At 43.7% G+C, this 27,273-nt stretch overlaps 1 protein-coding gene across 1 annotated transcript; it reads left to right on the top strand.

The window, feature by feature from the left end:
• Positions 1-11,631: 11,631 nt before the first annotated feature.
• Positions 11,632-25,504, top strand: LOC129088788 (uncharacterized). Its single transcript, XM_054596019.1, has 6 exons — positions 11,632-13,283; positions 15,036-15,053; positions 17,863-18,033; positions 19,539-19,683; positions 21,070-21,375; positions 25,262-25,504. Exons 1-6 carry the CDS (start codon positions 11,632-11,634, stop codon positions 25,418-25,420), a joined length of 2,451 nt encoding a protein of 816 aa, XP_054451994.1. The 3' UTR covers positions 25,421-25,504.
• Positions 25,505-27,273: the final 1,769 nt, after the last annotated feature.

Genomic DNA, 27,273 nt, shown 5'->3' with positions numbered 1-27,273 from the left:
CCAAGTCCACAAAACACATGTAGACTGGATGAGCAAACTCCCATGCACCCTCCAACAGACCTGCAAGGGTAAAGAGTTGGTCCGCTGTTTGAATCCGTGCTCCTCCTGAATCTGAGGTTCGACAATCGGACGGAGCCTCCTTTCCAGCACCCTGGAGTAAACTTTCCCGGGAGGCTGAGCAGTGTGATACCCCTATAATTGGAGCACACTCTCCGGTCCCCCTTTTTGAAAATGGGAACCACCACCCCGGTCTGCCACTCCACAGGCACTGTACCCGACTTCCACGCGACAGTGAAGAGACGTGTCAACCAAGACAGCCCAACAATGTCCAGAGCCTTTAGCATCTCCGGTCGAATCTCATCCACTCCTGGCGCTTTGCCGCTGAAGAGCTTTTTAACTACCTCAACGACCTCCGCCAGGCATATGGACGAGACTTCCCTGAGTCTTCAGACTCTGCCTCTTCCACAGAGGACGTGTTGGTCGGGTTCAGGAGTTCCTCAAAGTGTTCTTTCCACCGCTCGACAATATCCCCAGTCCGGGTCTGCAGTTCTCCCCCCCTGCTGAGCACAGCCTGAGAAAAGCCCTGTTTCCCCTTTCTGAGTCGTCTCACGGTTTGCCAGAACTTCCTTGAGGCCATTCGAAAGTCCTTCTCCATGGCCTCGCCAAACTCCTCCCACACCCGGGTTTTGCCTCAGCAACCGCCGCAGCTGCAGCCCTTCTGGCCATCGGTACCTGCCTGCTGATTCAGGAGACCCCTCGGCCAACCAAGCCCGAAAGGCCTCCTTCTTCAGCTTGACGGCCTCCTTCACCGCTGGTGTCCACCAGCGGGTTCTTGGATTGCCGCCACGACAGGCACCGATCGCCTTCCGACCACAACTCCTAGCAGCAGCTTCCACAATGGAGGATTTGAACATGGCCCACTCGGATTCCATGTCCCCAGCCTCCCCGGGATGCACGAGAAATTGTTCCGGAGGTGGGAGTTGAAGACCTTGCGGACAGGATCCTCAGCCAGACGTTCCCAGTTCACCCTCACTACACGTTTGGGTTTACCGGGTCTGTCCGGCAGCCTCCCCCGCCACCTGATCCAACTCACCACCAGGTGGTGATCAGTTGACAGCTCTGCTCCTCTCTTCACCCGAGTGTCCAAGACATACGGCCGCAGGTCTGATGACACAACTACAAAGTCGATCATAGACCTTTGGCCTAGGGTGTTCTGGTACCAAGTACACTTATGAACCTCCCTATGCTCAAACATGGTGTTTGTTATGGACAGTCCATGACTAGCACAGAAGTCCAACAACAAAGCACCACTCGGGTTCAGATCGGGCAGGCCGTTCCTCCCAATCACACCCCTCCAGGTTTCTCCGTCGTTACCCACGTGAGCGTTGAAGTCTCCCAGAAGAACTATGGAGTCCCCAGTCGGCGCCCTTTCCAGAACACCACCCAAGGACTCCAAGAAGGCCGCGTACTCCGAACTGCCGTTTGGTGCATAGGCACAAACAACAGTCAGAGACTTTCCTCCTGCGATTCCCAGTCGCAGAGAGGCGACCCTCTCGTTCTCCGGGGAGAACTCCAGAACAGCGGCGCTCAGCCGGGGGCTTGTGAGTATCCCCACACCCGCCCGGCGCCTCTCACCCTGGGCAACTCCGGAAAAGGAAAAAGTCCAGCCCCTCTCCAGGAGTTTGGTTCCAGAACCGGTGCTATGCGTGGAGGTGAGCCCAACTATATCTAGCTGGTAGCGTTCCACCTCCCGCACCAGCTCCGGTTCCTTCCCCGCCAGAGAGGTGACATTCCACGTCCCTAGAGCTAGTCTGTGATGCCGGGGGTCAGCACGCCCAGGTTTCCGCCCCAGCCTGCCGCCCAGCTCACATTGCACCCGACCCCAATGCCTATCCCTGCGGGTGGTGGGCCCACAGGGTGGCGGCACGATGTAGCTTTTTCGGGCTGGGCCCGGCCGGGCCCCATGTGCCAAGGCCCGGCCACCAGACGCTCGCCGGCGAGCTCCCCTACCAGGTCTGGCTCCAGGAGGGTGCCCCGGTTTCCCTATTCCGGGCGAGGTGCCACAACCTTGCATCGTCCGATTCATTGAGGTTTGGTGAATCGCTCTTAGTCTGACCCCTCCCCCGAGACCACTTTGCCTTGGGAGACCCTACCAGGAGCTATTGCCCCCGACAACACAGCTCTCAGGATCACTGGGGCACACAAACCCCTCCACCACGATAAGGTGGCGATTCATTGGAGGAGAAAAAAATCAACATTTACTTATTTCAATGTACGTCCTTACGTACTCCGACGACCAAACGCCAAGAAGTTACTTCACCTGGCCAAGATGTAGTCCCAGCGAACAAACCAAAACCACAGCTTGTAATCTTTGCACTTTGTTTTACGTGCAAATGGTCTGAAATTTACTCCATGTCATGTGACGAACCCATCTCAAATTGAATAATAAAATGACTTTGCACGGGCTACTTGTGCTTTGTAGGGAAAAATATAACAACATCTAGATATCACCACAAAGTTTAGATTGATGGAACCTATATATTCCCTTTGTTTCCCTACCATATAACTAAAGGATTATTGATGTCTTTATGGTTGTGTTAAGGCAGCTCAAAGCACTTATTAAAGATAAGAGACGGATCGGGGTCTCGGTTAAAAGCTATGTTAGTAGAACTAGATGACCTATTTGAAGGTTTGACCATCGCTATAAGGGGAGGTGAACTCTCTGAGAATATGTTTGCAGAACTTAAACACACATTGCGTGAGAAAATCTAAATTGCTGGTCGTTATAATTTGGCTGCTAATAACAGCAAGCACTTCAGTTTTTACCTCATCCAACCTCCACCTCCTCTCCTCATTGGATACACGCAAACACGCTTTCACATGTTTCTTATCGTATAATGGCTTGCTTTTCATGAACTCACAAGCAAACGTGAACAAACACCTCCTCTTCTCTACTCCGAGCTTCATGCAGATCGTCGTGTGTTCCAGCCATTACACATTGGTGTTCATTTCTTCAGGTTTTCTGACAAGCCTCCGAGCTAAAGCGTGTTCTTTGTGTAAGTGCTTTTTCTGAACTTATCCCTATCTCTGCAGATTAGTCAGGGAGCAAATTACCTACCTGCACACAAAAAAAGCTCAGTCCTACACATTTTTGCTGTGCTGGGTGTACAGATCTCCTTTTGAAGACAGGCCACGTTATTTCTTCTAGCCCTGCAGCAATCCTGGCATGCAAATCATCATTTTATTTTTTTTAAACTGCACATGCACTGCGGGTGCTCTTATCAGCGTCTGCACAAACTGCATACAAATCAGGCCAGGATCGCACAGCACAGCAAAGGTCTCCACGTAAAAAAAATAAAAAGGCTGGCTAATTGCTAATTGGGTCGCGAGGTCTGAAGCAGGCTTGCAAATGAGAATTAGAAAGCGGGGGCGTCCGTGCTTGTGAAGTGTCTCCGGCTTCCTGGTGACATGCCCCAGAGCGGAGAAACACTGACAAAAAGCCACTGCCTAAGTGGGACTTAGAGAGATGGCTGCCTGCTCAGCTCTGTCTGCACAGCTGCTTCATTACATCACATAACGGCTGGAACATGTCAAAGGATTTTTTGGCTTTTTCAGTGACACTGACCTGCAGTCATTAAGCCTAACAGTGATGTGTTTGGGGGAAAGCCTTCTGCCTCCATCTTCAGCTCCATTTACAAATTTTCATAGTTGGGTAGACATCTATTCTATACTTTCTGGGATATTTTGCAGGTTACCTTTAAGGTGGAACTGAAGGAAAAAAAATGTATTGCAGAGAAATTTTTATTTTATATATTCCTTGTGTGTGCTTAAAATTTTCTAGCCTACTTATTTGGTCAGAAATTGTAATTACGAAAACAAATACATTAGAGGTTTGATGTATTTTCATGGCGTGACAGGGCTCCGTGCATTAGTGTTCTCCTGGGGAGGTGATATTTCTGGCACCTGCTGAAAATATCGGTATTGAAATTTGGTTGGTGGATTATGTGTGCGGGTGGGCACTAAAAATAGTTTGCATTATCAACTCAATTCCAACAGCAACACAGGCAGTTAACCAGCTGGACACCAACACCGTTAGCAGTTGTCTACCGATGCTTCATACAATGTGCTGAGGTTAAGTTTATTTTTCAGACACTTTTGGATCAAACTATGTTACTGGCTCATATTTTGGGCTGGATCGACGGTGGAAATTTCACCTTACAGACTAGGTGATGCAGTTCTCTGCAGGTATTGACATTTACCTCCTGATAAATAACACCTCTGCACTGTAACACTCAGTCATTGTGTAATGAGGACTGACATTTTTTTTTAAAACTCATATTACACATTTTAGTGTACTGTCTGATGTGATTGAAAACACATCAACAAAGAACACCAAAGAGTTCTTGAGAGAGATTAATCAATGAAACCTGGCAAATTTCAAACCAATAAAATCAAAGAAATTATACTTCTTCTGAGTCAAATAAAACACTGATGACATTCATAAAATACAGACTCAGGATTACTCATCATCACTGGGGAACTCACCAAAGAAGATTGTACCATCTATAAACAGTGATTTGTAATAAAAAATATCATCTGTACATCCTTGTCTGTCCAAAATGTCTTCAATTCATCATTTTATCCTTTTAACATTCAGGTAAAATTCATAATTAGCATATGAACTCTTGAGTTATGGCCAAAAAAGGTGTTTTTGAGTTCACAATGACGTTGAAGATTGACACTTGACCACCAAAATCTTATCAGTTCATCCTTGAGTCAGAGTTGACATTTGAACCAAATATGAGGAGATTCCCTCCAAGCGTTCCTGAGATATTGCGGTCACGAGAATGGGAATGATGGACAACCCAAAAACATGATTCCATAACAACGTTGTCATAGAGTGCTGCAGGAATGACGGATTTTTCTTAACCAACCCCAGAAGTAAGAATAACACTGGTTCCCTCAACAAAAAGCTAATGGGATTTTTCCATTGGGTTTTTCTGGATATCACAAGCATTATTTCTCTCAAATTTTATTCATACATTTGTTTAAATTCGTGTTATTGGGTACCTTTCCTTATGCCTCTGGGGAATTTTGAAGCTTTAACGTGTCTTTAAAAGGTTGGTTGCGTCGACTAGTTTGGTTGCGTCGACTAGTTCGCCTTTAGCCTAGTGTTGGTAAAGTCATGTGAAAGTGTTAACACTTTAATTTCTGACGATTGCATTCAGTCTTCAAAAATTCTCCTATGCTCAGTCCCAGGTGCAGCTTTGGGACTCTCTAATCATTGTCTGGTTCATCTTCTCCCGACCTACAGGCAGAAATTAAATCCGCAAAGCCTGTGGTAAGGACTGTGAGGAGATGGACCAACGAGGCAAAGCTGGAGTTACAGTCCTGCTTTGTCTGCACTGATTGGAGTGTCTTTGAGGCTGCTGCTACAGACCTGGATGAGCTCACTGACACTGTGACACTGTGAAGACATGTCTAAGCAGACAAAAACCTTTTGCACGTACAAAAACAATAAACCCTGGTTTACTGCAAAACTCAGGCAGCTTTGTCAGATCAAGGAGGAGGCCTACAGAAGTGTGGACCGGATCCTGCACAATGATGCCAGAAACACACTGACAAAGGAGATCAGAGTAGCAAAGTGGTGCTACACTGAAAAGTTGGAAAACAGGTTTTCAGCCAACGACCCTGCTCTCACATCAAACACCCACCTACACACCTCTCCCAACCGACCCACCACCTGCACTGAGGCTCTGCCAAGAGGATGTAAGTCTGCTCCTTTACAGACAGAAGATCAGGGAAGCACCAGAACCAGACGGCGTGTCACCCTCCAGCCTGCTTCAAACGCTCCACCATCATCCTGGTCCCCAAGAAATCCTCCATCACAGGATTGAATGACTACAAGCCCGTCGCCCTGACGTCGATGGTCATGAAATTGTTTGAGAAACTGCTGTTGACCGAGTTAGGGACATCACAGGCCCCCTGCTGGACCCCCTGCAGTTTGCCTCCCGGCCAAACAGGTCGGTGGAGGATGCAGTCAACTTGGGACTGCACTGCATGCTGCAATACCTCAACTCCCCAGAGACATACGCAAGGATTCTGTTTGTGGACTTTAGCTCGGTGTTCAACACCAATTTCCCGGTAATACTTCCAAACCAAACTCTGCCAGCTCACTGTGCCAGCCTCCATCTGTCAGTAGATCATAAACTTCCTGACAGACAGGACGCAGAAGGTGAGGCGGAAAAAAGTGACATCACCCATCCGGACTATCAGCACCGGTGCCCCCCAGGGATGTGTGCTCTCCCCAATGCTCTTCTCCCTCTACACCAACGACTGCACCTCACCTCTGTTAAACTTGCAGAGGACACAACTGACATCTGGCTCATCAAAAATGGTGATGAGTTTGCGTACAGACGGGAGGTTAATCAGCTGGCCCTCTGGTGTGGTCAGAACAACCTGGAGCTGAACAAGCTTAAAACTGTGAAGATGACAGTGGACTTTAGGAGAAGCCCCCCAACACTGCCCCCCCTCAGCATACTCAACAGCACTGTGTCCGCTGTGGAGACCTTCAGGTTTCTGGGATCCACTATCTCCCAGGATCTTAAGTGGGCCTCCAACGTCAACACCATCAGGAAAAAGGCCCAGCAGAGGATGTACTTCCTGCGCCAGCTCAGGAAGTACATCCTGCCTCAGGAGCTGCTGACTCAGTTCTACTCGGCTATCATCCAGTCTGTTCTCTGCTGTTCATTGGTGCCAGCCTATCTTCCATCCAGGACTTGCACATCTCCAGAGTCAGGAAACGTGCAGGAAACATCTCTGCAGACCCATCACACCCTGGACACAACCAGTTCCAACTCTCCCCTCTGGTTGGCACTACAGCGCACTGTATGCCAGAACAACCAGACAAAGAACAGCTTCTTTCCACTGGCCGTCACTCTGATGAACAATTCATCATTCATCCTGTGTCAAAAACAATTCCATGTGCAATAACCCTTTACCTATAAATTCTAAATTATATACATATCCCACTTTCCTCATGCACATAAAGTTGCCTGTGACAACCTTTCCATATTTATTCAAGCATCCTTGCACACTGCATAATTGCACTTTTATCTCATTTTCATTGTTTTTGTGTTTTATGTTCATATATATATAAATAAATACTTTAAAATGTCTTTGTGTTTACGTAGTAGTTAAATGTTTATCCTCACCTTTATCCTTCTTTGATTTCCCTTTTTTAGGGGTTTATTTGTCTATTTTTGTGTATGTATGTTAGTCATCATTTACATATACCACATCTCTCAGGTGGAGGTTGAGAGATTATCGTGGCAAAGATGAAAAATTCTCCCTTACACAGATTTAAACAAATATGAGAACAACATTTTAGTAAAATTAGCCTTTTGTGTGCACAGAAACAGTGTTCGATCTTGTATTTCAACTCGTGAAAAATGGGAGCGACAACAAAAGTGTTGCGATGATATTTGTAGTTCTGCATCATTTAATTTTGTTTTTGAATATCTCCTGTTTATTCCTTTTTATTAACCACAATGTTATAAAGATGATGTGCTGATCATCACCACTGTGAATACCAGTAGCTGCAGACACGATACAAGATAATAAGTTGATGTAGTCCGTACGGCAATGAGAGCAGTACACGGGATGCAGACTGTATATCAAGGTCATGTTCGCCCAGGGGAGGTGCCAGTGCTCTTAGCTTTGAGCAGATACAGAGCATGATGGGATACTATATTAAGAAGCTGCTAAAATAACTGCCAACATAACTGCACATCATAAAAGGATGTCTTAGATACAAATTATCAATTTGACTTTGTTCCAGCACTAGAGCCTAGACAACAGTTCAAATGCATGCATGAACAACAATAGCACTGCATCAGTATACTGTAGTACTGTGAGGGGTATATTACCAACATGTCTTTCAACTTCTTAATAATGGTGCATGGATGTTGACTGTAAAAATAAGATCAAGTGGAGTGGAAGTGGAACAGAAGGAGTGTTAGAGGGCTACTTCAACAATTTAGTATCACACTTTCAATAACTAATGGAACTTGTGAGTGTCAAGCTCCCCTGGTGATATCGGCTGTCGTGGTTTGGAGTGTAGGAGAAAGACCCAAATACAGATATAAAACAGCAGACCGACTGGTGCAGTATAATGATTTAAAAAAAAAAATATATATATATATATATATTAAAAAAAAGCTTACAGGCTGGGATTCCAAAAAAGCAGGCAGGAACAGCAGTCAGGTAAACAGAACTAAATATAACAATGAAGACGACAAAGACGACTGACAAAATACAATGAGAGCACAGAGAGTAAATACACAAGGAAAGGGGAGTCCGGTGACAGCAGCTGACAAGGAACAGGTGAATCAAATCAGGCAGAAAGTAAAACAAGAATGAGAGGACTTTAAATTAAAAACAAGAAACAAACTCCTTGGACCATGACATTAGGAAAGAAACTAGCGTGAAACTAGCACAACATTAAATTACATCCAAACGCAATAAATGGGGTTACTGCTATTTGTTCTCCGTGTGAAACAAGAGGTCAACTTTGATCTATTGGTCAGGCATCTTGTGTAAATTCTGTACTTATTTCAACCCAAACAAGGACCTTCCCTAAACCTAACTAAGTAGTTTTGTTGCCTAAACCTAACTAAGTAGTTTTTTTTGCCTTAACCTAACTAGAAAGTTTTTTTCCCTAAACCTCACTTACAATGCCTATAAAAAGTATTCACCCCCCTTGGATGTTTTCCCCTTTTATACATGAAATCATGGTCAATATAATTTGGCTTTTTTGACAAGAATTTGCAAAAAATAACTCTTTAATATCAAAGTGAAAACAGATTTTTACAAACTAATGTCAATTAATTAAAAATATATAAGGTAAAGTAAATGATTGCATAAATATTCACCCCCTTCAGGTCAGTATTTAGTCGATGCACCTTTGGCTGCAATCACAGCACTGAGTCTGTGTGGATATGTCTCAATCAGGCTGGCACATCTGGACACTGCAATTTTTCTCCATTCTTCCTTGCAAAACAGCTCAAGCTCTGTCAGGTTGCTGGGGGATCGGGCGTGAACAGCTCTTTAAGTCCAGCCACAAATTCTCGATTAGATTGAGATCTTGGTTTTGACTTGGCCACTCCAGAACATTCACCTTGTTGTCTTTGAACCATTTCTGTGTAGCTTTTGCTGTATGCTTGGGGTCGTTGTCTTGCTGGAAAATAAATCTTCTCCCAAGTCGTAGTTCTCTTGCAGACTGAGTCAGATTATCCTCCAGGATTTGGCGATATTTTTCTGCATTCATGTTCCCCTCTACCTTTACAAGCCTTCCAGGGCCTGCTGCTGAGAAGCATCCCCAGAGCATGATGCTGCCACCACCATGCTTCACGGTGGAGATGGTGTGTTTGTGGTGATGTGCAGTGTTTGGTGTTCGCCAAACATAGCGTCTAGTCTGATGGCCAAAAAGCTACATTTTTGTCTCATCAGACCAAAGAACCTTCTTCCAATTGACCTTGGAGTCTCCCACATGCCGTTGGGCAAATTCCAGGCGAGATTTCATATGAGCTTTTTTCAACAGTGGCTTTCTCTTTGCCACTCTCCTATACAGCTTCGACTGGTGAAGAACCCAGGCAACAGTTGTTGTATGTACAGTCTCTCCCATCTGAGCCACTGAAGCTTTTAACTCCTTCAGAGTGGTCGTAGGTGTCTTGGTGGCCTCCCTCACCAGTCTTCTTCTTGCCCGGTCACTCAGTTTGTGAGGACGGCCAGCTCTAGGCAGATTTAAACAAGTGCCATACTCCTTCCATTTCTTAATGATGGATTTAACTGAACTCTGTGGGATGTCTAATGAGTTGGAAATCTTTTCCAATCTCCTGACTTGTACTTTTCAATGATCTTTTCTCTGAGTTGCTTGGAGTGTTCTTTTGTCTTCATGTTGCAATTGTAGCAGGAATACTGATGAACCAGAGACTGGACCTCCCAGACACAGGTGTTTTTATACTACAATCACTTGACACACATCAACTGCACTCAGGTGATCTCCATTTCAATAAATGTGACACTGCTGGCATCAACTACCTGGACCTCTGTTGAATTAGGTCAGTCACTTTAAAGGGGGTGAATATTTATGCAAACACTTATTTTACACCATATATTTTTAATTAATTGACATTAGTTTGTAAAAATCTGTTTTCACTTTGACATGAAAGAAGCTTTTTGGCAAATTCTAGTCAAAAAAGCCAAACTATATTGACCATGATTTCATGTATAAAAGCAACAAAAGGGGAAAACATCCAAGGGGGGGTGAATACTTTTTATAGGCATAAGATAAGATAAGATAAGATAAGATAATCCTTTATTAGTCCCGCAGCGGGGAAATTTGCAGGCTTACAACAGCGTAGAGTAAAGTGCACACAAGAGTACATTGTAGTTGTTTTGTTGCCTAAACCTTACAAGGTTGTTTCCTGTGAAGGTTATTTTGAAAAGACAGCATGCATGTAACCAGCGGAAATATTGCTGTCTTTTGTAGGAAAACGCACAAAAAACGAGGAGTAACTTTACGTAAGATATCACACCCACCATTGTATGAGGACACGTTGATCAAGTCTAAATGCCGTACATGTCACTTGAGTTATTTTCTCTCATTCCTCAGAACTGATTTCTCAACTGTTTTAACCAACTGGGTGGCTCTCCCCATGACTCAGACAGTGGAAACTTCTCCTTTGTGCCGAGCGTGTCGGAGAACTAGGCGGGCCAGACGACAACCCCATGTGATGTCCCAAATCTGACCTTGCATGTGATTGATATGTGTTGGTGACCTATCCTGTTGATTCCTTTATTTATTTATATCTAATTAAATCTTAATCAATCTTATTTGCTTGTTGTGATGTTTATAAAAAGTTATTTTATGTGTCTTAGTTCCATTTATATTTATTACAGCCGTTAGATTGCACCACAAGTCCCAAGCTGAATACATAAACTCCCACAGACAAACACAAGCCAGCATCATGCATATTTAACTTATGCAAAGCAGACAAATTAGTAAAACGTATGCAGCATAACTACTTAAAAGAAGAACATTTGTCTTATTGAAAGTAAAACAGTATGTGCATGTGTGATGAGGTTTGATTATATATTCTCAGTGCAACAATGACTGCATGTGCTATTCTGTCCTCTAAATCCTTGTGTCTTTTTTCAGAATACAGTAAGAGTTGAGGTACTATGACAAATCTTCCCCAAAGTCAGTTTCCTAGTTTATTTTCTGAATGTATTTATATTCTTTATTATAATCATCATATTGTGTATCAAACTGGTTTAAAAGCGTAACTAAAGGTGTCTCGTGATGATGCTGGAGGTCACACTCCTGCAGTCCTGTTATCCACCACATCACATCAACGTGCTCGTGCTGCTGGTCCAATATGCGGTCCAATACTGCAGCCTTTTCTGACGAGGAGCGCGCTTCCAAATTTACCCTCCCGCTGCGCTCGCTCCCAGTGCCTTAAAAAACCTCGTGCACAGCTGAAGGTCACTTAAACACAAAAGGCTTTCAGCGCTGCGGTCCAATATAGCGCATGCGCGCTGCCGGAGGACCGCTTCACAGACCGCAATATGGCGAGAATGCCTGCCAGCGGAGACACGGAGCAGGAACGGATGAGCTGCCCCGAGAGGCGCAGGGAGCAGGAGGATAACGAGGAGGAGGAGGAGGAGGAGGAGGAGGAGGATGAAGATGAGATCCAGGAGGTCCAGATCACCGGGGAGGAAGAGGACGAGGAGTCCGACAGGGATGGCGTGGAGCTGGAGTGGGAGTCAGGGGGCACGGTGCTGGGCTCCAGCTGTTCCGCCGCGGAGATGCGGGCGGTCGTTATGCAGAGTATGGACCGAGAAGAGGGGGGGGAGGCGGAGCCCTTCAGCGGCAGCGTCCCCGCTGAGCTGGAGTCTCACCTGGAGGGACACCTTCAGCGGTCCGAGCGGAACAGGCTGAGCGAGAACACCCGCCTGGCCACCCGGTACGCGGTGAGGATCTTCAGGGAGTACCTTAGCGAGAAAGCCCAAAGTCCGGACTTTGAAACTCTGGACAAGGAGGCGCTTTGCGCGGTGCTGCGCTCCTTTTACGCGGAGGCGCGCTCCAAAAGTGGACAGCTGTACAGCAAGTCGTCCCTCATCAGCATCCGGAGCTCCCTGAATCGGTATCTGAACGAGCCGCCCTACTGCCGCACCTTGGACCTCACCAAGGACCCGGAGCTGCGCAGCGCCAACCTGACCCTGGCTGCGGTCATACGGAGGCTGGAGGAGCAGGGCGCCGGTCCCGTGGTGCAGAAACAAGCCATCACGCGCTCGGACCTGCGGAAACTGTACGAGTCCTCCGTGTTCAACACCGACACGCCGTTCGGGCTGCTCAACAAAGTGTGGTTCGAGACCTGTATGTATTTCTGCACCAGGGGCCGGGAAAACCAGCGGGAGCTTGAGGAGGACTCGTTCGGTCTGGCGGTGGACGAGGACGGGAGAAAGTTTGTCTATTTTAAAGCGCTCGGACCGTACCACAAGTCCCGCTCCGCCGCCTGGACCAAGAAGCGTCCGGACGCGGACGAGGATACCTTGCCGCGGATGTACGAGACGGGCTCGGAGCAGTGTCCGTACGCCAGCTTCGTCCGCTACGTGTCGAAGCGGAACCCGCTCTGCAGGGCGTTCTTCCAGCGGCCGCGGGACCACTGCTGCGCGAGCGACGTGACGTGGTACGAGAACAAAGCTATCGGCAAGAACCTGTTGGGCACGAGGATGCAGATGTTGTCGCGCGCTGCCAAGCTCTCCAAGACCTACACCAACCACTGCATCGGCGCCGTCTCCATAGCGACGCTCAACAGCATCGTGGGCGCCGCGGGCTCCAGGACGACGACGACGACGACGACGCTTTACGTTGCCTCGGAAACGGTCAACGGCCACGCGCAGTCCCACCTCCAGCTCGTGATCCCGTACCTCCGCCGGGTAACCGACGCTGCGGATGTGAACCCGGCAGCAACGACAATAAACTCATCAACATCAACAACGACAACGACAAAAAAAAGAGTCAGCGCCGAGGAGGACCCGGGGGCTCCTCGCGCCAAGAGACTGTGCGCGGGCCCGGGGACACGCGCGGATTCGCCCGTAGAGCGGAAGGAGAACGAGCCGGTCCCCGCTAGAGCCGCGGAGTCCTGTATACACACCCAGCCCGAGGGGCGGTCCCCGGTCGCTGTGCCCGCAAAGGTAACAAAGGACATGTGGTCGTTTGTCATCTACAGGAAGCCGGTGTGTTAACAGCTCGTATGTAAAATCCGCAGCAGGCAAGGCAAAAGATAGTATAGTGTGTGTGTGTGTGTGTGTGTGTGTGTGTGTGTGTGTGTGTGTGTGTGTGTGTGTGTGTGTGTGTGTGTGTGTGTGTGTTACAAAAGTTATGGGAATGTCCACTTTATGCAGGCTTCACCCATCTTTTGAGGACATATTTGTGCATATTGATGCAGGTTGTCATGTAATACGTGACAGTGTAGGCCTATATTCAAAGAATTTATGAAAAAATGAAACAGATTTAAAAAAGGTTCTCCATAATTGATTGAATTTGTGAGTGAGTTTACCAATGTGAAGAAGTAAACTACAGTGGCATAGTCGATATGTCCTGACAGAGCTCCACAAACACAACTCCAAATGAATGATCATGTTCCTGGATGCGTAACCAACCCCCAAAATCTGTTTAAAGGGATATTATATATATATATATATATATATATATATATATATATATACACAGCGGGTATAATAAGTATTGAACACGTCACCATTTTTCTCAGTAAATATATTTCTAAAGGTGCTATTGACATTACATTTTCACCAGATGTCGGTAACAACCCAAGTAATCAATACATACAAAGAAAACAAAACAAATAAGTTCAGAAATGAAGTTATGTGTAATAAAATGGAATGACACTGGGAAAAAGTATTGAACACGCTGACTGAAATTTATTTAATACTTCGTACAAAAGCCTTTGTTTGTAATGACAGCTTCAAGACGCCTCCTGTATGGAGAAACTAGTCACATGCATTGCTCAGGTGTGATTTTGGCCCATTCCTCCACACAAACAGTCTTCAAATCTTGAAGGTTCCGTGGGCCTCTTCTATGAACTCTGATCTTCAGTTCTTTCTCTGAAACCAATTGAGAGTTTCCTTGGCTGTGTGTTTGGGATCATTGTCTTGCTGAAATGTCCACCCTCGTTTCATCTTCATCATCCTGGTAGTTGGGGCCATAATCCGAAAGTGGAAAGAACATCATTTCAGCATAAACCAGCCACGACCAGGTGCCCCTCGCAAGATTTCTGACAGAGGAGTGAAAAGAATTATCAGAAGAGTTGTCCAAGAGCCAAGGACCACTTGTGGAGAGCTTCAGAAAGACCTGGAATTAGCAGGTACAATTGTTTCAAAGAAAACAATAAGTAATGCACTCAACCGCCGTGGCCTCACCACGCAAGACTCCATTGCTGAAGAAAAAGCATGTTGAAGCTCGTTTAAAGTTTGCTGCACAACATTTAGACAAGCCTGTGAAATACTGGGAGAAAATAGTCTGGTCAGATGAGACCAAAATTGAACTCTTTGGATGCCATAATACACACCATGTTTGGAGGTCAAATGGCACTGCACATCACCCAAAAAACACCATACCAACAGTGAAGTTTGGAGGTGGGAACATCATGGTGTGGGGCTGTTTTTCAGCATACGGCACTGGCAAACTTCATATAACTGAAGGAAGGATGAATGGAAAAATGTACCGAGATATTCTTGGTAAAAATCTGCTGCCATCTACCAGGATGATGAAGATGAAACGAGGGTGGACATTTCAGCAAGACAATGATCCAAACACACAGCCAAGGAAACTCTCAATTGGTTTCAGAGAAAGAAAATAAAGCTGCTAGAATGGCCCAGCCAATCACCTGACTTGAATCCAATAGAAAATCTATGGAAAGAACTAAAGATCAGAGTTCATAGAAGAGGCCCACACAACCTTCAAGGTTTGAAGACTGTTTGTGCGGAAGAATGGGCCAAAATCACACCTGAGCAATGCATGCGACTAGTTTCTCCATACAGGAGGCGTCTTGAAGCTGTCATTACCAACAAAGGCTTTTGTACGAAGTATTAAATAAATTTCAGTAAGCGTGTTCAATACTTTCCCCCTGTGTCATTCCATTTTATTACACATAACTTCATTTCTGAACTTATTTGTTTTGTTTTCTTTGTATGTATTGATTACTTGGGTTGTTACCGACATCTGGTGAAAATGTAATGTCAATAGCACCTTTAGAAATATATTTACTGAGAAAAATGGTGACGTGTTCAATACTTATTATACCCGCTGTATATATATAGTCAGTTTTATACTTACAGTTTGTTCAAGTATGCGTAAAAGGGAAGGAAAATAAATAGTTAATGCAGAGTAAAGGATGTTATTCATATTTTAGATCTATTTTACAATGAAACAAAGAGTGAGAAATTTAAAGGGGTCTGAATACTTTCCGTACCCGCTGTATATATATAGTCAGTTTTATACTTACAGTTTGTTCAAGTATAAAGGATGTTATTCATATTTTAGATCTATTTTATTTGACATTAACACGTTTTCAAGAAACACACACACACACACACACACACACACACACACACACACACACACACACACACACACACACACACACACACACACACACACACACACACACACACACACACACACACACACACACACACACACACACACACACACACACAGAGAGAGAGAGAAGAGCAGTTAAGTCTCTGACCTTGCAACAGGTACAAGTGAAGGGGTTGGAAGAGGTTTGAAGAGAGCCGTTTGGAACAGAATGAGAGAAACCAGCACGGCAGCAGCAGACCTTTGTTCCCAGCCTGTCGGGCACCGGGACTCCTGCTGGCTGCCAATTGCTTCTCTCTGAGCTTAACGCTTTGCTTCTTGCCAGGCACCTGGCAATGTAAAAGTAGCCCACGGGGCTATCTGGAATAGCTGGTGCTCCGACAGAGCAAAGTCATATCTATGTGCCTGACAGACTGTCCTTGTGTTTCCTTTGCTTCCTGTCAGACCTCTGGCATTATCTTGCAGTGCTGAGGCTGACTGGGAGCTACGACTCTTAGCTCATCAGGACTTCTCTTAAACTCAGTGGGTCAGACCTGCCAGCCAGCCCACATGGATGTCACAGGGTACAGTGTGATTGGCTCATTGCCGGGGCAAAGGTAGCCATGGAGACACTTTCCTGGTGGACTGTATTGGTGGAAGTAATTCCACCAGTATAGTCCCATAGTTAAGTCCCATTGTAAATTTCCCCGCTGCGGGACTAATAAAGGATTATCTTATTTTATCTCATGTTATAGGCCTGGATAAATAAATAATCTAGAATATAATTCTATATCAACAGGGCATATTTAGCCCTCTGCAGTTTTTACTTATGTAGGGTTGCGTTGAATAATATTCTGCCACTAGGGGGCAGCAGAACAGGGAGGCTCACAGGGGTAGCGTGCTCGTCCCGCAACCAGAAGGTTGGTGGTTCGAACCCTGGCCTCTACAGTCAACATGTCAAGTGTCCTTGGGCGAGACATCTGACCCCAAATTGCTCCCCAGGCGCTTCTTAGCAGCCCAGATTAAATGCAGAAGAGACATTTTGTGTATATGTATCTATGTATGTACATGACCAATAAAGCTATAATTATCATCTTTTTTTAAAGATGTTCTTTTGCAAAGGCAGCTAATGTAGCTTCACATCCAGCAGATATGAAACTACATTAGCATTCATCTGGGGTAGTGTCTCTGGTCACCTGATGAATGTTAGCCAAATATTCACTTTTGTTTTTGCTCTGTTTTTGGTCACCACCAACTCCTGAGATAAATATCTGTCTCTTTAGATGCTAAATGCTCCACTATGTTCACCAGCTGGTATCTAACTGGGTCGCTGTCTCCTGTTTGCTTCTGAGCAGTGTAGTGAACACCGACTTTTTCAGAGATTTTTACTGAAAACAGCTATCTGTTGTTGCTAGAAATGAGTGATGTTGATGAGAGCTAAGAGACTGAACCAGGTTGCAACCTACCAACCAACCTTGTCTGTGGTTTTCTTTGTCATACAATTTGAACCTCTTAACAGTGTTCATTGTAAATCGTTGGTCACCTAATAAATGTCTTATTCAGTGTTCAGTCGTAGCTAGCTTCACCCTCTTGTGTCACCATCTTGATTGCTTAAAACAAAGATGGCGACAGCCAATATGCAAATCAAGGCTTCTAAACTCTAGTCCTTTAACCAATGGGGTGATGTGCACTTCCATACAGTCCATGGACTGAACCAAATCCGCAAAGTCGACGGGTATAAATCAAAGGAGGGGGCTTCTTTGAGTGGAAATTCTCTGTGTGTTTGTCGCTATACAAGTGACACAGTGACGTCAAAACCTGCGCCATAAGTCTGATGCTTTCTTCAAATTATTTTGTGTATCCTTCACGTTGCTTTAATAATAATAATACAGCCTATATTAAAACTTTGCACTTATACTAACCAATGTTGTCATGTTGGAGATCAAAAATAAGAATAGTTTACAACATGGTTTTTATTGGACATTTAAATGTCTGACTGGCCTCTGTTGACATCACACTAGTGCTATTGTTAGGGCGGCCACTGATACTACAGCACTATATTTGCTTTTATACTGGTAATACCAATACTATGTGTGTGTGTGTGTGTGTGTGTGTGTGTGTGTGTGTGTGTGTGTGTGTGTGTGTGTGTGTGTGTGTGTCTGTTTTGTGTCCCAGGACAGCTGTGGCAGCAGCAGCAGTATGTCCAGTCAGCAGCAGGTCTCTGGGTCTCCTGTGTCTCCCCTGAGCTCTGCCGGCATTCCCACGCCAGCCCAGCTCACTAAAACCAACGCACCCGTCCACATCGATGTCGGAGGACACATGTACACCAGCAGCCTGGCCACCCTTACAAAGTATCCTGAGTCACGGTGAGGGACACGCATCCACTATGAAAAAAAACTCCTTTACATACCTTAAACTCCTGAAACACATCTGATGCCTTACATTAAATCCAGGTGTTTGGTATGGTAGACGTCATCACAGTAGTCATCCCTTAATTGTCCATTAATTTGAAAAGAAAAAAACTAAATCCCTTAAACCCTGAAAACTAAACACCTTCATTTCACAATTCGAGATTTTGAGGGTTGTATGACTTTTCTCTTAATTAATATTTTATATAATAGTTACATATATTATTCATTTTAAATATTTTAAAGTTTATTAATTATCAAATCACATTTGTATTATGGTTTGTAATTGGCTTTACTGAATATTTTCAGACCTTTATTTTGTGAACTCATGACGTTTAATCTGAATCAGTATTCAGGCGTATAAAAGGTAAAATAACTGATAAACTTAATAATAAACTAATTTTCCACAATATATAAGGCTTTTAATGGGTTCTCTGGATAGGTTAAGGAGTTGGAAAGAGGTCAACACTACCCCTTAATTTTCACTGCAAAGGGAGATACATTTTTTCAGTAAAAATGCAAATTCAGTGTTTTTTTTAAAGGAGCAGTGTGCAGGACTTAGTGGCGTCTAATGGTGAGACCTGCACCTTCTCTCCACCTGCAGCTGTTGCCAACCGACAAGTACACTGCCACACTACTGTCACTGGATTTGGCTAGGAAAGCACTTTGATTGGCTAGGAAGTGGGGAGGAATGATTACAGTGGCCAATAACGCTTTCAACGGTATTAAGGTAGACATAGCATTTTGAACTGATTTGAAATGCTTGTTCTCGTCAGATATCGCCACTTGGTCAGTATCTCAAAGTACCCCATTAGCATCAGTTTTTGGACGTGTCACGGACCGCGTGTCAGTTTCCCCTTGTTAAATGCAATGTCTTTTAAATTAAACTTCAGTGTTCACAGGAAACATACAGTTTCTGTCTTTTCAAAGAAAACATACAACAAAGGTTTACTTATTTTTTAGGTTTACTTATTCAACACAAGTACTTGGTTAGGTTAATGCATCCAAAGTACTTGGTTAGGTTTAGGTAACAAAAGTACTTGGTTAGGTTTAGGCAACAAAAGTACTTGCTTAGCCGTTTAGTATGCTATGTAAGTTACTTAACAATAGTAAGGTAAAATAAGTCAAGGTCAACTTGATTGCATACTGGACATAAACAGGTTTGTTTGACCTATCCATCCTTCCCTCCATTCCACCCAATGGCAGTTGCTCTGACCATATAATAATGATGAGGATGAGTTTACATTGGAGTTGTCTAAAGCCTGGTGCGTCTAATCAAGACGCTAAAGGTGCCTCGATGCATTGGTATCAGATGCAGAGGGGTACTCACCAAGCGTCGGTATTTAAAGAGAACAGGATGAACGCAGCAGTTGATGATGGGAAGTAAAGCTGCTGCAGGTACGACAGCTTCCCCACCATTTGGTTAGTAATTGATCTGTTTTCATCTTCTTTGTTTTTGGCAGGATTGGTCGTCTGTTCGAGGGAACGGAGCCCATAGTGTTGGACAGTCTTAAGCAGCACTACTTCATTGATCGGGATGGCCCCATGTTCCGCTACATACTTAACTTCCTCCGGACCTCAAAACTCCTCATCCCCGATGACTTCAAAGTGAGTGTCTAGAGCTGTGATCAGGTACTACCACAGTTTATCTGAACAGTCCCAAATCACAAGGAGAACCAAGAATCAAATGAACTGTCCCGACGGTCAGAGGAGGGATTTTAACTGTTGTCGTACTTGAGCAGATAGACCACTTACAGAAACTATCCTGAGAACTGCTTTCTGACTTACGGTATTTGCAGTAATTGTGGCTATAATTGCAGCTAGAAAAATAGGTAGGCAAATATTCTGGTTTTGACCTCAGAACCAGCAAGCTAATCTATCTGGGCTGAATTATTCACAGTCAGAGAAACTTTAATTCTCCAACTTTCTTTTTCCTAATTAATTAACATTAGTATTGTACACACAGAGTAAACCACCTAAAGACAGTATATTTAGATTTTTTTAAATGTGCATATAGGATCCTTTAAAATAAATCTGAAGGCAGATGTTTTTGTTTCTAGAAAAATGAAAATCAGAGTATTCATATGACTTTGTTTTAGGCCCAAACAGAGTTATAATTCTCTGCCTTGAATCATAGTAAGTTCTTTGTGCACTCAATACAGTTGACGTGACAACAGTGCCGAAATCAAGTGATCTCAGACGTTCTCAGCACTTCACATTCCAATTAGAGGGATCACTGACTGGAGCAAATAATCACTACTATACAAGATATATATATATATATATATATATATATATATACTAATGTTAAACTAGAAAAGATCAGGTGGGTCTCCATCTCCCCTCACAAAAATAGAAGAGTTGAATGCCACACTACTCCGTCCCGGCACCCTTACAGTCAAGATGGCGGCAAAGATAACAAAAGACATTCATCTGGCATCGTGCAGAACTTTAGTGGATCCTAATATTTGGTGTATGGAATTAATCTGCAGATGTTGTAGTTCAAACTGAGGCTAAGCTTAGACTAAAACATTTAGTTTTTTGCCTCTGAAGCATTTGTTGATCACTTGCAGCCCTACCGACCAATTTAGATGAGTGAAGAAGTTTTTCAAAAATTGTGAATCACCGCCAACCACAAGAGGTCTTGATGCATATAGTCATAAATGAGCACCAACAAACAATGGTGATTATTTTAAGCAAAATATGATAGATGAGGACTTCTCACATTTATTATTTATTTATCTATGTTGATCAATGCCCTGCTCATGTGTGTGTGTTTCTGTGCTTGTGTTTGCATGTGTTTGTATTTTCATGAGCTTGTGTTTTTTTGTCTTTGTTTTCTTCTGTCTGTGTGTGTCTCTGGGCTTGTTTTAATGTATAGTGTGTGTGTGTGTGTGTGTGTGTGTGTGTGTGTGTGTGTGTGTGTGTGTGTGTGTGTGTGTGTGTGTGTGTGTGTGTGTGTGTGTGTGTGTGTGTGTGTGTGTGTGTTTGCAGGAATACTCCCTGCTCTACGAAGAGGCCAGTTTCTTTCAGCTGACGTCTCTGCAGGCTGAGCTGGAACTCTGGAGGACCGAGCAGGAATGCGTGGGATTGTCTCTGGAGTGCGAGTGTGTCGTCATTCATGTGGCTCCGGAGCTTGGTGAGAGGATCAGCGTGAGCGCCCACCGGGCCGTGATCCAGGAGGTTTTTCCTGAGGTCAGAGATGTCATATCCAATACCCTGAACACCAGCTTGGACCAGGAATCCACGCACATCATTCGCTTTCCACTCAACGGCTACTGCCACCTCAACTCTGTCCAGGTAGAAAACACACTCTGGGTCCAATTTTCAAACCCTTCAATACCAATGTTTGTCTGGGATCAGACAGTAGTGACTGAATTCTTTTCTCAGGATCAGGTTTTCTGTCTTCAGCATTTTTTGGCACTTTTTTAAATGTTCATCTTCTTTGAGCTATTCAATTACATACAAGAAACAAAACCTCAAGTCAGACAGTGTAGACAAATACTTAGCATAAAGGGGACTAAGGTTTGGACATGGTTAAAAGTGGGCGCATGTTGTTGGATGTGTCTATTGTAATACACAAAACACATCACACGGTGAATGACCTACATAGGGGAAAGAGTAAAGATGTGTAGAAACAGGCACATTAAACCCCATTGTCACTTCTGTATCGCGCTTAAAATGTAGCGTGATACAGAGCTACCTCCCTTGTCACTGAAAGTTGCAGATTGATTGATGGAAGGAAAGTCATGATGTCATTGGTTAAGCACACATCATTTTTTGTGTACGGAAAGAAAAGTATCATTTTGATTAGAAATTACAAAGAAATAGTTTTGCATTTGTCAAGCTGAAGAAGGAGGCCTGCTGTGCTTGGCTGTGGGTCTTTGGAAACAGCAGAGAGGTACCAGTTGGCTTGAAGAGCTGCGGCAGTTGCCAAAGCAAAAACCCAGATGTAGGAGGGATTTGGGGAGACAATGGAGAAGGACTTTCTGTTGGCCTAAAAAACTGTTAGACGGCTCAGGAAGGGAAAGCAGGGCCTGGTACAGGCAAAGTTTATCTGGAGAGGAGAACTGTGGACCGGGAGTGGAAAGACCACTTTGACTCGACTCCTATACCAAACCAACAAGTCCTCCGTGGTTAAATGGAGTGGGAGATGGACAGGTGGTTCGTTGCCCAACATCTGGGATGCGGGCAATGTATCACATTTGGGCTCTACAGGGAAGAACTGGAAAACGTTGCCGGGAGCAGGATGTGCCCTGCTGGGCCCCCGCGACCCAGCCCCGGATAAGCGGAGAAGATAATGGATGGATGGATGAATGGATGGATTGATATTAAATTATTTTTACCCTTAAAAATACTGTACATTCTTTCTCTCATACTAGCACGCCAGCCTCCACAGGTCCCATCTTAAAGCGGGCAAGATCAGTCCCCTGTCCAATTACCTGCAACACATAAGATCAAAACACAGCACCACACTCAGGCAGGGAGGTAAACAGCATACACATATATATTTACTCATACAATCATACATTACATCATACATACTGTCATATACAGTGCATTGAGAAAGTATTTAGTTCCCTTCACTTTTACATAATATTGCAGTGGTATGCTAAAATTATTAAAGCTAAAATATAAGTTTTCAGACCCTTAAAACAGTACTTAGTTGAAGCACCTTTGGCAGGGATTACAGCCTTGAGTCTTCTTGAGTATGACGGGAAAAGCTTTGAACACCTGGATTTTTTCACCCGGAAACACCTGGAGTCTATATATCTTTCTCTGCAGATCCTCTAAAGCTGTGTCTCTAAAGATCACATCCTGTATGTCACCATCCATCAAAGTATGATTCAGTCACTAAGCCCTTTATTATACTGAAAGTGTTGAGAATCAGCCAATAACTTCCTTGTGTGGAGATAAATTGATGGCTGACACATTTCATTACTGTATGTCTGTCTATCTTTGTCTCAGGGGAAATATCAATCAGACAGAGATGCAGTCAGAGGAACAGAGGACTCCTGAGGGCAAACTGAGATAATGTCACCATGTTTTTCACTTTGAAAGGAAGGGGAGGGAGAGAGAAACCAATGGACTATTTCTGAAGTAGTGGATGTTTCAGGCCAGAGTGTGAGATGGATTTTACCTAGAGAAAATGAAGAGTGATCCTAAGCCCTGGGGCCTCTTCCTCAGCTATTGTTAGCAACACATGTATACACTCGCAAAAGAACCGCAGACTACATGAGCTAAATTAGAGAGATACACAACTGATCAATGATCAATTCTTCTTTCACATTCACACTGATCACACGTAACTATGAGTTTTATTATTATGGGGCACACACTTTCGCACCTCTTCTTTTGGAGAAAAAATGAAGTGATTTAACTGTTCACCATAAGAAGACGAGATTTGCACAGCTTATAGTAAAAAAGTGATAAAACACAACAAAAACACAAGCCTTTTCCTGTGTTTCTGTATTTGACTGTTTTCTTTAGTTGCCTTTATTTTCTGTATTTGGTTGTGTTTCCTATATTGGCTTATGTTTTCTGTATTCGGTTGTTGTCTCTTTATTTGTTTGTATTTTCTGTATTTTGGGCATATTGTTGCATCAGACATGAATTTATCTCTTCTTAGACCATATTTTTTCTCCTTTATGGGAGAAGAAGATCGGCAAATGTTTTTTGTGTAGCCTTAGGAATGGTGACATGCTGACATTATTTATCCTAATGTACTCAGATCCTTTGCACATTTTAAATAAAAATATAGAGAAGAAGTTGAATTTGCAAAACATTGCCCCTAGCTTGACTGAATACAAACTGAATTGTAGTGCTTTAATGTAAAAAAAAAAAAAAACTATTTGAGAGCAGAAGCACTTCATTAGCTACTTTATCCATCTGTGCCATTCTGATGCTTGGAAATGCAGCAAACCAAGAAACAAGCTTTGGCCACAGAGCTGACATCAGAGACCAAACCACTACTTTTGGCTCCTCTGTTTTGGTTTGTGTTTTATAGCTAAGTTTGGGAACAAAGACCAAGCACAAAACACATCTAATTTCCTCCGCACAAAGTATTTAAGCACGACTGATCAGTTAACCTCTCCTTTCACCACACATGACCTGTGACAGACGAGCAAAAAATATAAACCTTTTACCTCATACAGTCGTCCAGGAGTTTTTTCTCAACCCTTCTGATAACGACTTGTTTGAAAAACACCAGCTAGCTCCTGAAGTCCCACAGCTCCCTCCCTCTCCCACCATCTGACGCTCTCAGGATTTATCCTCCGATAACCCAGAGGTCGTCGGTCACTTGCCTCCAGCAGCTCCAGGGGAAGAACACGACTTCAGAGTCCATGGGGTATCGTCCCTTCTCGATGCCTCTCTCCCACCTGCTCAAGATCTAAGTGCTGAAATGACGGGCGAAACCACTGCCACCCTAATTCATCCACAGCATTGCTTCCACAGTCCCTACATATCCGAGGGGACAGTCTCTCGCCTCAAGCACAAACTCATCCAGTGCAATTTCCCTTTCCTTCAGTCTGATAAAAAAGCAACATTTTTTGAACTGTTAACAGACTCACAGCAACACACCAGTTTCACTCTAAAAGCCTCAACAGCACTACCGGTTTCCCAGCGTCAAGTCAGCCACAACGCTGTTGACCATCCCATCCAGCCACCACATGCACCCTTGCAAAGGCTCACTCTGGTTTCGGCTCAGCCCCAGTTCAACATCCAAGCCTCCCACATCCTGGGTGCCAAAAACTTGATCGCTGACTCACTTTCACGTTTTTCGTTCGAGAAATTCAGAAGACTGGCACCAGAATCCGACCCTCTGCTGACTCTGTCCCCACCATTTTATGCCACCATTTTCATCTGACTCCACAACTGGAACACTAAGTCCATATGAACCCATCAGCAACTGAATAATCTTAAGAATAGCCAGCCAATTCCTTTGCAAGACCCCCTGTTAATCACAGAGACTGGCAAGGGGCCACACGTTCTGGTTTCACCACCGCTTTCGCCATATCTTATCTGAATCCGGAATATCCCCCCAGTTTTACTCGGGCAATTCATTCCACAATAGAGCAGCCTCTACCGCTTCAAGTCAATTAATTCGCTACCCAAGAACGGGGACATAATTAATATCTGTGAATACTTTGGTTAATGTCTTGCTTTTGTTTGTGTTTGATTGCAGGTGTTGGAGCGGTTACAGCAGAAGGGTTTCTGGATCACAGGTTCATGTGGTGGTGGAATTGATTCTTCCCAATTTAGTGAATACATTCTACGAAGGGAAAGCCGAGGCAGCCGACACCCCCCGACCCTCATCCGAATAAAACAGGAATTCAAGGACTGAGCAAACAGAAGTCCCCCTTTTTGCACACATATCAGTGACTGTTTCTCCCACTGACAGCAGATTCACTTCAGCAAAGACTACATACTGAGCAGACATGAATACACAGAATCTCTTACGCCAGTAAATATACTCTAAAGGTAAATGAGATGCTTCTTTGATACAGTGCCACATAGATTTCACACAGTAGTATCATTACAGTAAAAACATGGATCTATTGGTGCAGGGATTTACAGGGGATCATATGAATTGGATCCTAAATTTGAGGTACACTAGCATTAACATTCTATTGATTCGAAATGGAGGCTGGTACTTTGGGATGTGCAATATTGATCGTCTTTTATCACAGTACTTGTCATTTTATATTCTGATATAGTCCTTGGAATTCAATTGAGAAACCATTGATAGATACATAAATAGATGCTAATGTCTGTTTTTGGCTAATCCATTGAATTGAATACCTGAAAAATCAAGGTACTGCATCACATTGATGCAAAAATTCTGTAAATAGATACTGTCATAGAACAGTCCTGCTCTGTAATTTCCAACATTGACCACATTGTCATAATATCAAAAGGGAGAGCTATCAAATATTTCTTCATCATCAAAGTGCCCAACCCAACCATTATTCATTTCTACCATGGTCTCAGACCAACTTTCACATCATGCGGATATTTACCGAATGGTTCAAAAGCACAGATGGACTCCTGAAGCCAATATTTGGATCTGGCTGGTGGCTACAGCTCATAATCTCACTGCATGATTCATATAAAAAAAAAAAAGTTATTAAGGTACAGTATTTTAAAATTACAACTGGAAATTCATTCATTTTGATATACATGTGCAAGAATGTCTCAAGATACCACTATGTGATTTAAACTCTAGTGGCCATGTGAATCATGAATCATCTGATGGGACTAAAGAAGGAAGCAGCATAACGTAATTGTCCCACTCATAGGGACACTTAGTTTTGAAAGACAATGAATCAGCTTGCAGGACTTGTTGACTTTTCAACTGCAAATGTACATTTTACGTGAGATGGTTCCACAGTAGTGTTCCCAGAGAGCAAATGCTCAAATCTCCTTAAACTTGCATCAGCAGAATTGAATCAGAGGTATACCATATTCAAAATAATCTTTTTTCTCCCGTCAAGGCAACTGGTTAGTATGTACTGTATATGTTGTATAAGCACTGTGTATGTTGAATAAATAAACATTGTTTCCTTATATATTGTGTTTTCTCTGTTTTGCATAATCACTGAGATAATTTAAGGATAAATAAACAAGAACTCTTGGGTAAAGATTTTCAAAAACGAGGCAAATCTGCAAAGCTGTGATGGCACTGGGCGGTCTAGACAGATGAAACCTTTAAGGATTAGTTCATTGTTTTCGGAAATATGAAGATTTTTTAAAAGAGTATGGAACAAGTTAATTAATACAATCTAGAAGAGCTGGTGGGAAACCATTTCAATGTTTAGAATTATAGTGTTTACAAGACTGTCTCCCTCACCTGCTGTAGTACTCCTACACTCCTAATCAAGGCTTACCTTTGATTAATGTGATCTTTGTGGTATGCCAAATTATTGGTGTGAATTTTGGAATCATTCATCGGTGTGAAATGTTAAAGCATTCACAACCTATGTTCTTCTACATATTTAATATTCCGCTTGATATATTTCAAGTCATTCAACTCCTTCCAAATTTCGGCTTAGCAGCTTCATTCAAAAAATATGTTCAGTTTCATGTTCAGTTCATCGCTTATCTCATTCATAACTTTTATACCTTTCAAATTTTCATACACACAAGTGAAGGACACTTGTGTCTTACACTCCTGCGCTTCCTGTCTCCATCGAATTG

The sequence above is a fragment of the Anoplopoma fimbria genome, chromosome 3 (assembly GCF_027596085.1).
Source record: "Anoplopoma fimbria isolate UVic2021 breed Golden Eagle Sablefish chromosome 3, Afim_UVic_2022, whole genome shotgun sequence".
Taxonomy (NCBI): domain Eukaryota; kingdom Metazoa; phylum Chordata; class Actinopteri; order Perciformes; family Anoplopomatidae; genus Anoplopoma; species Anoplopoma fimbria.
The sequence above is the reverse complement of the archived record's forward strand: the minus strand, read 5'-3'. Positions and strand labels throughout refer to the sequence as shown.

Coding starts and splice junctions, on each gene's coding strand:
- LOC129088788 (XM_054596019.1), top strand. CDS start 11,632: ATGGCGAGAATGCCTGCCAGCGGAGACACGGAGCAGGAACGGATGAGC. Junction 19,684..21,069: donor TCATCCCCGATGACTTCAAA/GTGAGTGTCTAG, acceptor GTGTGTTTGCAG/GAATACTCCCTGCTCTACGA. Junction 21,376..25,261: donor GCCACCTCAACTCTGTCCAG/GTAGAAAACACA, acceptor GTTTGATTGCAG/GTGTTGGAGCGGTTACAGCA.